This window comes from Bidens hawaiensis, unplaced genomic scaffold (assembly GCF_021521415.1).
Source record: "Bidens hawaiensis isolate Kalapana, Puna unplaced genomic scaffold, B.hawaiensis_p1.1 tig00039734_1, whole genome shotgun sequence".
Taxonomy (NCBI): Eukaryota; Viridiplantae; Streptophyta; class Magnoliopsida; order Asterales; family Asteraceae; genus Bidens; species Bidens hawaiensis.
The window spans coordinates 158,623-170,237 of record NW_027497004.1 but is presented as its reverse complement, the minus strand read 5'-3'; the positions used below and the strand labels follow the sequence as shown (position 1 = coordinate 170,237).

Sequence of the window (11,615 nt, the reverse complement as noted above, 5' to 3'; positions counted from 1 at the left end):
ACTACCCTTAATAATATAACACACACTAAAACAAAAACATATCTGTTAATAGTTTCTTTAACTTCCACGGTTAAATTATGCTGTTGACCAATTGATCATTTTTTATGATAAATAAATTTTGGATGTGTGTTTCAATGTAATAAATAATATAATATAATCAATAAATAGGTATATGAAATACAAAAAATAAAAAAAAGGTAAAAAGACAAAAATATCCACGACTTAACGCTAGAAAATAAACGGAGTTAGTGGTTTGGATGAAATTGGCCTGAATCATGAAACCTCAATGGTCCATACGCAAAAAGTAAAGTTTTTGGATGAAAATGACAAAAATAACCAAACCTTAAGAACTAAAATAGCACTTTACTCTTTATTTTTAAAATCTTAAAATAACCCATTTTTAAATATTCTCAAAAAGTCCATGCCTAGCTCGTCAGGTACGACACGTTTTAAACCAAATCTGTACAATCTGACAAGTTTTTCAAATTCAATCAGAAATATGCCACATGTTCCAAGTTCGTCGTCATAGGCAATTTGTGAAGGCATCCACGACCAAACTCACATAACCTTTACATTTGTATTCCTTTTAATAATATAAAAAAACAAACAATTTTTTTCCCCTAACAAAAACTTGCAATAATAACTTATGTAACCTAAAAGAATTAGTTTTGGTGCACCAACCGGTTGGTCCTGACTCATGAGTCATGAAGAATCTAGGAATTAACACTAAAATAAAGTCTAATCTGTATGACCACCCAAGTCAACATCGGGTCAGTTTTCACATTAAAGTCATAATAATTAAACATGTGTATGTGCTCGTCTGATCCCAGTCAAAGTCATTCAAAAACTAGTGCAGGAGAGGGCAAACAACAACCAAAAAAACCACATGAACACAACTTTAACTACACCATAAAAAAAACCAACTACATAATTTATACATCTAATCACAATTTTAAAGAAACTAAGATATTAAAATAACAATGCAAACACAATGACAAAACATGACTATTTCAGCTTCTAAGCAAGTACCCAACATGAACTCGCATACAATATCATACCTTTCCATCCTTGTAATATCCATTTCCCATCTTTATCAAACACGAAACCTTTATGCTACCTGGCCCGTTTAGAAATCTTTATAAACAAGGCACCACAATAAATGACCCATAACCCAAAATAAAAAAATATGCAGATCCAAGAAAAATTTGATGTTGTGCATATTTTGTAGACTCTTACATGGATCTTAAAATACCTTTTAAAACATAACGAAATTGGGAGATAAAGAGAGAAAAGTACCTATTGTAGGTTGTATCGATGAACACAATTGCTTCGATTTGAACAATAACTCTTTGATTTTGGTGCTTCAAAGGGAATGAAGACAGTAGAGAGGGCTGGTGATTTTCTTCAAAGGGAATCAATTGCCTTCTATTTGCTTCGATTTCTTCTATTTGCTTAAAGATGGTAGATGAACCCTAGAAATATGAGCGGGAAAGAAATGAGAGGGCGGGTGAAAGTACTGACTTTGTTGAGATGGGGTGCTACAGTAGCTTTTTATATACGAAGAGTTGCTGTAGCATATTTCCATATTTTAGAGTTGGGGTATAAAGATAGGGAAGGGGATGAAGAGAATTATTGGCTGATTTTTCTAAATTTTAAGGATAGGGGGCATTTTAATGGAGGGAATGAGAATGCTCTTATATTTGGCTTAATAACCGCTAATAACCGCTGGGTATTTAAAAACCCAACAAGTCTATCAAATGATAATTCATAACTTCAAAGGCAATAAAAGCTTTTGAAAAAGTTGGTTGTAATTTTATACATTCAAAGAAAAATTTTAACTGTATATAAGAGAGATCATTTATGTACTTTTTTAATATATATAAGAAATAAATTAGTTTAATTCCAGGCTTATTTAACAAAACTACTAGCAAATAAGAGAGAATGAGGCATTTATATGGATACAATGCATTGCTTATAAACCACATAGTAACACCGCTGCCACCATCATGTGAATAGGGTACATGGCTTCATTCTATGACAAAGATTTTGCCTCATAAAATTGATTCTCTTTTTACCGTTGAAGAACTATAATTAATTAATAAAGTTCTAGGGTACTTGTTGGTATTTGTTGTTAGTGATTTTGTGGGTTGCGAGTATTTAAGGATAGAAATATGACGACGGTATGAGATTGATTGATATTGGACGTGGATAGTATCAATGATTGTCCATTCCCCTAATAAGGTACACATAGCATTAGGCCTAGCTGCCTAACTAGGGACTTGACTCGACATATCTATAGTTTTTATTCTAAAAAAATTACGTTTGGCTTGCTAGACTTTCTTAAAACTTGATTTCTGCTCAAACTCATCTAGTTTATTATTAACATTAATATATAGTTGGTTTCTTTTTTCGTTTTTTTATTTTTATTTTTATGTAGTATGTATGTATGTATATATGAATGTATTATTTACAATTGTATATAACAAAAAAGTATATTATTTACTTATTTTAACATATACTAATACTTATTACATAATTATATATAATAATTATTATATAGAATTAAAAGGGTAAATACCATTAAAAAAACATATATACTTCATATTTTTTACAGAAGTCTCCTAATAACCTTTTGGAGATTAAAGTCTTCCTGAATGTTAAAATTTGACAAAGTAATTAAAAAAAAGTTTAAAACTTGGAATAATGCTCCGGTTGTTTTGCATAAGATCCTATTTTTTCTTACATGACACATGTTTTAGTTTTGCATACCACTTCCATGCTGTTAGAAAAGTTTCACAATTTTGCTCGAATACCATGCAGAGTGACTTTAATTTATTAAAAAAAAATCAAGTGACTTTTTGAGAAAAACAAAACAAATAATTTGTTGATTTTTAATGGTATTTACCCAATTTTAAATTGTTATATTTATTATACAAACAATATGTTTGTTTAATATGACAAGCCTAATCAAACCTGACATATGAATCTCGAATTTTAAATCAGTTTCAATTTAGACTCTAACTCGTTTAAACTCGAATGTATTCAAGACTTTAGACTTATCTTAAATAACTAAACTCTTTTTTCTTTTTAAACGACGATTTTCTCGTGTGTTAAGCCACCGCACTCTCTAAATTTGGAGAGCACCGTTGCCTCACTCTGGTAATACAATGTTGTCTTAAAAAACCCACGCTGGCTTCAAAGTTTGGCTTGGGCGTTTCTCAGGAAACTGTAGTGCCGATTGCCACTTGACGGTCGTCGTGCCACTACAAAAGTAGAAATCTTAAACATAACTAAGCTCTTAAATATAAACTAGGTATCACACCCAGTGCAACGCGCCGGGCTGATGAAAAACTGTGTTACGGTGATGCAACAACACGAATTTAGTCGGTATAGATTTATGCACCGAAACTGAAAAAATAATAAACTCAGCAACCAAACTCGCGACGAACAAAAAAAATGGGTTGCGACTGCGAACCGACGTGAGTTCGGCATGTATCGAAGGTGATGACATAAAAAAAGACAATGAAGAACTAAAAAAGTAATAAGAACCAATGCATTGTGGTTGGTAAAGCTTAGACGTTGGTCAAACTCGAGCGGTGTCGGTCCTAGGTGGTGAGTCTACGTGAATTCGGTCGATTTTCGTCACGTCGTTATAGTACTGAAACTAAAACAAATAGTAAAATAAATTTGGCTTTCGATTAGTCACCGTTCTATTCGTTATGGCACCAGAATTAAACAAAAATACACTTAAAAAAACTGATGGACCAATGAGTTGGCAGATTAGGTTTTCTTAACCGGACTTACGCTGACTTTAAAGTTTAACTTGGACGTTCTCTAGAAAAACCATAGTGTCAGTTACCGGTAGGTAGTCGTTGTGTTAGTACAAAAGTAGAACTATTAACTCTTAAAAGTTTTTTAATAAGTTAATTTTGCCTTGTTTTGAAAAGAAAATTTTATTTGCAACTCTTAACCTTCCAAAATTTTCATCCAATCATGGATCTCCAAAGTTGACCTTTCATCAAGAGGCCATTGGAAGAGAATATTAAACATGAACGGTATAGATCACACTTCCACCCTTACAACTTGTGGACCAACCACAGGTGATCATAGTTGCCTTAGCTGGATATCTTTACTGCTTTATCTTACAACTAAAAATATTAAAATATGTTCACACCAAGACTCTATGCTGTTTAAACTTTAAACAAACCTTCAAAAAAAAAAAAAAAGATAAAAAAAAAAAAAGATAAAAAAAAAAAAAACCAAACATCAAAACAAAATCTTAAGCCAAAGCAAGGTAGAAAACATGGATTCCAACAAGCAAACCTCTGTGGAACAAGGTTCAGAGGTAAGTATGTTTCATGTTCAAATCTTTGTCTTATTATTATTATTATTATTATTATGAATCTTGAATATCTATGTCTTTTTTGAACTTATTATTAAACAGAGGAAGCAGCATCTGCCATCTGACAAGAAGATTAAAAAGAGAAAAAGAAGTGTTAAAGAACCTTGTGAATCTAAATCCAAAGATAAACAGGTGATGTTTTTGTTTATGTTATTATGTTCTTGCTTTGAAGTTTGTGCCCAGTTCAGATTCATGGTTGTGTTAAGATTTGGTTTGGATCTGTTAAGGTTGTGTTTGGTTTGATGTTTGTACTTGATGTTGTGTTCAATATTTTGTCCTTTGAGTAATTATATGACTCAAGAATCTTGATGTGTTTTTATCAAGTTTTAGTTTCAGATTTGAGGGTTTGTGGTGTTTTGGAACCTTAATCTTGTTTGATTCAAGAATCCATATGGATTAGTGTTGTTTTTATGAAATTAGGGTTGCGAGAAGACGTTTTCGTCCGCCGCCGCCACGATGCGAAGCGTTTTGTTCACCGATTCGGGTTGTAAAACGAGCGTTTCGTTCATTGGTGCGGCGCATGTCGGCGGAACGAATGTGTGTTGTTTTGTGCTAATTCCCTTTTTGGTATTTCTTTTGATGGAATATTAATAAATAATAATGTTAATATTGTTTTCCTAGCATATCTTTAGTAGATTGCTAAGTTTAATTTGAAGATGCAAATAGTTAGGGGTGTTTGGGATTGCATAATGAAGTAGCTTATCTTCTTATTGAGTTTTAATATACAATAATAAGGTGTTTTGATAGTGTTTGGGGTTGCTTTACTAATATCCCACATCGGTTGGGGAGAAGAACGGAACCTTCTTTATAAGGAGGTGGATACATTCCCTACCTTGACATGTTTTAAATCTATGAGTCGATGATAGTGTGTCTTGGCCAAAGTGGACAATATTATGGTGTGGTTATGCTGGACTCCTATAGATGGTAGGGGCCGGACTAGTGTGCTAGCCAGCGAGGACGTTGGTATATCCATGGATACCTTCTGGTCCTTCCCTACACCTTGACACGTTCGCCCTGGCTAAAGTGGCCAATATCATGGTGCGGTTATGCTGGGCTATTAGAGATGGTAGGGGCCGGACTAGTCTGCCAGCCAACGAGGACGTTGGGCTCTGTGGATAGATACCTTCCGGTCCTTCCCTACCATGATGCATTTAAAGTTCGTCTACCATGATGCATTTAAAGTTCGTGGTTCATCTCGCCCAATGCGGACAATACCATGGTGCGGTTATGTTGGGCTGATTTTGCTCACAAGTTCTTGAAGCATTTGACAATAGGATGGCAGCTTGTGTGGGGCTTGTATGACCCAACACGAACATGACCCGTTTACTAATTGTGTCAATATGCGGGAAACACTACAACATGGGTAGCCCCGCACTAATTTGACAAGAACCGGTTTGGAACAGACCTGACCCGATTCGTATGGTTGAAATCAGATTGTAACTCTATACATTGAGGCCGGGCCAAAACCAACCGACCAAACCGGCTAAAACCCGGTTTTAAATTGGTTATCCGCCCTCTAAAGACCTGGTTCCGGTTGGGAGAGAGCCCGATTTTGACTTTTGTTGATTCAATTCGAACCGGTTAGGGCCCTGAACCCATTTTGTGCACCTCTTCTCAGCACTCGACACAGCCCGTGTAGCCTTTGATTATCTAAACATGTTAAATGCGTAGGTGGGCTAGTCTTTTTTTAAATTCTTAAACGGGTTGGCAGGTTGAAAACGGGTTGATTAGGCTACTGTTAACTCAGCCCTAAAGAGAATTGGTACCGGAACACGTGTTTGGCTAAACACCCAAACACCTTTATTGAGAAACTCACTCAAAACTCAATTACGATAATGAAACCCTACACGGTTTATATAGACCAAACCTAAACACGTTTGAGTCTAACTAGGATTCCTAAACAATAGGTAATTTAATAAACAATTAAATAAACCTAACAACCTAAACCGACATGTATTAGGAAGTATTAGGATCCATATATATTCTATAAATAACTTGTGCCTTGCTCGCCAAGTTACTTGTCTTGCACTTCAAGGAAGATCATTCGAAATTGCCAACAAGCCCATCACGAAAAATTTTTCCATGTCAACCGTTTATGATCCGTTTGTTGTTTGTTGGTACTTTCGGACTGTAAGTCACAAGTCGGTGAACTTGAGGGACCAATATTGACAAGTAGGTCATGGTTTGTTATGTTTCCAAATTATAATATGTTTCCTAATTGTATTATAATTAAAATTGGTAATGTCTTTGCTAGGGTTAGTCTATATAAAACGAGTTATGGTTATTATAGAACATATGAGACGGAACCGAGTAATGGTTTCATGAGCGATTGTAGAGGTGAGTTATAACTTATATATCCTGTATATTGTATTGAGACTTATTCAGTAATCGTTTGCGTGTTTTTTGCTTTGGTGAGTTATATCAGTTCGTTCTTGACCGTTGTTATGACGGTTAGAACTCGCTAATTTTCTTTTGTGTGTACGTTATGTCGTAAAAAATAATGTTTTTACTATTTTTCTTGCAGATTATGTCGGAAAAACCTAAAAAGCATTCGGGGTTAGCGATTTGCCAAATTTTCATCTATTTATTTAATAAGTACTTTCTTAGATCATCACCGATTTATAAGTCTTATTGCCCGTTTTATTACAGTAAAGGGAAAAAAACAAAGATATGTGACATATATAACGATACAGAAGATCAATTTATGTGCATGGAACGAGCAGGGTATTTCTTAGAAACTATAGATCAAGAAGAACCTAACTTCGGCAAATGCATGCTCCCGTCAAACGTTCTCTACAGTTTTTGGTTGGTAAGAATCAAGAATTTAGTAAAGTTTAAAAAGTTCACATTTTTATTAAATCTTTAACGAAAAGTTTTGATTTTTATTTATTTTTATAATATTCTTGCGCAGATTTTACCGAAGAAATTCTGTATTAAGTATATGCCTGAACATGATGCAACAATTATTCTTGTGGACGAATCTGGAAAAGAGTTCAAGACGAATTATCTTAAACTTAGGCATGGTTTGAGTGCTGGTTGGAGGGGATTTTCAGCCGCGCAAAGGTTGTTACAGGGTGACATTTTGTTTTTTCGTCTTCTCGAGCCCTGCAAACTACAGGTAGTTATTTTATTTTTTATTTATTATTTTTATTATTATTTTTATTATTATTTTTTTGTTTTTGCTTTTGGTTCCAGCAAGAATAATGGATATGCTCATTTTACCCGTTATGATTACGAGTACACTTGTTACAGTGCATATAAATAAATATATAATCAACTGTGAGAAGGGACAAAGGGTGATATGGTCATTTCACACGAACATACTTGTTTTCTTGTTATCCTTCAAACAAGCAATCTTAGCTTTATTTTGGTTAAAGATTAATCTGGGATTGCTTGCTTGAAGGATGACAGGTACACGGGAGTACCGAGTATGTATATGTGAAATGACTATATTACCCTTCTCACACTAAACCGTTCTGCAAGGGTCTCCGTTTTTGTCGGGTGGGTTGAATTGGGCTGAAAATGGTGTATGCTAGTTTGAAGCATGATACATCTTGTGGGTTGGTTGGGTAACGGGTCAAAACGTGTCATATTTTTTTAGGGGTTGAATTGGGTCGGGTCGGGTAATGTTGGGGTTGACAATCAAACAACCTTTTCTTTTATTAATATTTTTGTTTGCATAGTTAATACGCTAATTGCAATTACAAAAATATTAATCTTGATCGATGAATAAAGTACACAATGCATGATAGATTCGAGTCAACATGGTCAACCTTTTGGCACAAGTAAAAAATGTTCATTCATTTGCCTTAAAACACTTTTGTCCAAAGTTTTTAGATTTTTTATATATTATTACCGTGTAAATAACGAGTACAAAAAGCTCTATTCTTTCATAATACTTTTTTTGAATATAAATTATTTAGGATTATTTGATTTTTTTTGCTTAAACCATTTATCCTTATAGGTGAAGATAATAAGAAGATATGCTCAAGAAATGATAGAAGCGGCTCTATGTTTGATGGAAATGCATCCTCGCATTAGAAAGGCAAGGACATCGCATTACTTTGGTATGCATAACCATTTCTTAATGTTCATTTTCGGTTTTAGCCTTAAAAACCATTTCATAATTTTCTTTAATTATTTTACTTTTATCAGAGAAAACCAGGGAAGATAAGAAGGAAAAACTTAAGTGCAAAGAAGCTAATGAAGGTAAAATGTTGCTATTTTCTTCATTTTGCATATTCGTATTTTTATTTATTAATTTCATATATAATTTTGTACAAGGGGCTGTTTGGTAGTCTCTTAACCAGTCGGAGGTAAAGTGTGTTTGGTTCACTAAAAAGATACCTCTTAATGGTTCATGGAGCCTTTAAGGATGGGTGGTCCATAGGGGTGCAAACGAGCCGAGCTGCTTGCAACGCAAGCTACTCGAGATCGGCACGTTAAAAAGCTTGATCGAGCCTAACTTAATCGAGCCCGAGTCCGAGCTTCACTTATTGAGCTCGAGCCGGCTCTCGAGCTAAACGAGCCTGTCATTTATATAATTTTTTAAAATCTATATTTAATAATTATTAATTAATATATATAATGTTATGAATAAATATATTGTTTTATACATAATATTATAATAGAAAAAATATATAAAAATTGTTATAGTTATATAAAATATAGTTCATAAATAGTAAATGAGCCGAGCTCGAGCTTGAAAATCTACTCACGAGCCGAGCTCGAGCTTTGAAAATAGAGCTCGAAACGAGCCGAGCTCGAGGTCAAGCTCTGTGTAAGTTAAACAAGCCTAGCTCGGGCTCGGCTCGTTTACACCCGGTGGAGGGTGTGTAGCTCTGGTGCTCCCCAGTCCCCATGGGTACCACGGGTTTATGGTGAACACCGCCGCCAGCCTCAAAAACCTACCCTAAGGGTAGTGCAGTAGTATTTACCGAACCACCTTTCTCAACCTTTTTAATTTCCAAGAAATTCTTTGAACTTTGTCCAATTAGATAATTTAGAAAGTTCGTTTTTATTTGATAAATAATTATATAAATAACGGTGATTGAAAGGAGTGGCGCCAGCCCTTAGGGTAGTCCAGGGTAGTTCAGGGTAAAAATGAGTTGGCAGTGCATGATTGGTTGCACTCCTTGCGGACCCTAATGGGTAAGTTTTAGAAACATGCTGAATGATTAAGAGGCTACCTCTTAGTCAGCCAGGCCTCTTAATGGCCAGGCCAGGCCATTAATGCCTCTTAATGGCTCAGCACAAGGTTGCCAAACAGCCCAACGCGATTTTACTTATTATAAAATAGGTAAATGAGAACATGGTATATTGATATTCTAAAAGTTTTAGGGTAGATTTAAAAATTAAAAAATTTCAACTTTTTGAATGATGAATACATGAATTTCCCCTTATTATATATTATTTTTGTAATTTTTGTAAATTTGTGAATTTGGTTATTTAGAAGATGAAGTTGAAGTGAAGAACCAATGCCCACTGATTCCGCAAACAAAAAAAGGCAAGAGAACGCGCAGAAGCCCGAAAAAGTTTATAACAAAATTGTCGCTGGGTTTTTGTAAAACCGAAGGGACCGTTGCCGAAGATATCGAAACTGAAAGGGTATCTTTTGCTGAACATTGTGAAAATAGCAGTGATGGCTTGTGCTCAGAAGTTGTTCAAGGTAATGTGTTTTTTCTGTAGAGGTGGCTCATGGTCCAAACCGCTAATTATGGGTCGGACTGCTTGGTTTTAGCTGTTTGATGGTCCGTTTTATGCGATTTTGCGGCTTGTATAACTTTTTTTTTTCAGAATTGTCAATATTTAATAAAAACTAATAATTTTGGGCTCAAACCGGACCAAAAGCTGAAAATTCGGTTTTTGAAATCGGTTTCAGTTTTTGGTTTTCACAATGGATTCAGTTGGGTTTCGGTTATTTCGGTTATACTGTTTGGGCTTGAAAATTTTACACTAATTTTGACGTTATTTTACTAATTTCATGAAAATAACGTTAAAAGTAGCGAAAGGTTAATCATGCTTATTTCATGCATCATGCGGTGGCGCTGATAGCCGAAAGACAAAATAACATTGAAAATTTTGCACTAATTTTGACATTATTTTGCTATTGGTGGGATTTACCGAGTACGATGATGTGATTTATTAATTTCTTATAAATTAATTAAAAGTTGGTTTTTCAGTCAACAGACCGAAAAACCGGTTTTTGAAAAAAAGACCAAACCGTCGGTTTTTTATTGGGTTTGATTATTCAGGTATTTCGGTTTCATGCACACCCTTAGGCCCTAAATATTCAATGACATTTGACTTTTATAAATAATTGTCTTTGATTGTAACTCAATTATTATTGTCTTAAAAAATATCTTTTGCCAGGCTAAGTCCCATTATCCCTTAAAATTAAATAAATATATAAATAATTTGTCAAGTCAAATATGGTTGAAGAGTCTATATCAATACATATATGAACTGACTTTTGATACACAATGATTCAATAGTTTTTAATATTATGCAAATATAAGTTGCATAATATGCATTGACCCGTTTATGCTGCAACGGGTCAAATCGGGCTATTAAAAATTTTTCGCTAATAGGAACTTGCCTTACTTGTAGGGTCCACATCAGAAATGACCAATCAGTCGCAACCGGGTGAAATTGGGTGCTACAATTTGAATGTGGCTTACTGCGAGGGACCCATCAACTATCGTTCAACTGCTGAAAGAATATTTTGTTCCCCAACGGTCGAAACATGAAGACTTTATAGGAAGTCAAAGTCAAAGTCAAATTTTAAAAAGTAAAAGCAAGCTTCTTGGACAAAAGCAATGAAGAGGTTTTTTGCAGAATGACTTTGGTTTGATTTTTATTATTATTATTATTATTTTTTTTTATTTTTTTAAAAAGTTTTAGAAGAGAATGTATTTTGTTATACATAGGAAGAATTATAGGGGTATTACTAGTTCTTTTTTTGCAAAATTCTTTACTAACTTTTGTTTAGAATTGCAAGAAACATGTCCAAAATCTTGATTTTGTTGTGTTCTATGAAGCCTATTATGGATTTTGATGACTTTATTTTCTTCCATTTCTTCATGAGTTTTGTGGTTAATTAGCACGTGTGAGCCGAGTTTGAGCTTGACTCGTTTGGAGAGCACAAGCTCAGCTCATTTGAGATTTATGTCCAAAGTTCGAGCTTTGCTCTTTAATAACGTCTCAAGCTCGA

At 34.3% G+C, this 11,615-nt stretch overlaps 1 protein-coding gene across 1 annotated transcript; it reads left to right on the top strand.

Moving 5' to 3' along the window:
* Nucleotides 1-4,229: 4,229 nt before the first annotated feature.
* On the top strand, nt 4,230-11,222 carry LOC143591510 (uncharacterized). The gene is made up of 9 exons (XM_077071696.1): nt 4,230-4,345; nt 4,445-4,534; nt 6,927-6,958; nt 7,052-7,211; nt 7,314-7,520; nt 8,367-8,469; nt 8,558-8,611; nt 9,855-10,070; nt 11,012-11,222. Exons 1-9 carry the CDS (start codon nt 4,304-4,306, stop codon nt 11,149-11,151), a joined length of 1,044 nt encoding a protein of 347 aa, XP_076927811.1. The 5' UTR covers nt 4,230-4,303; the 3' UTR covers nt 11,152-11,222.
* The last annotated feature ends 393 nt before the right edge of the window (nt 11,223-11,615 follow it).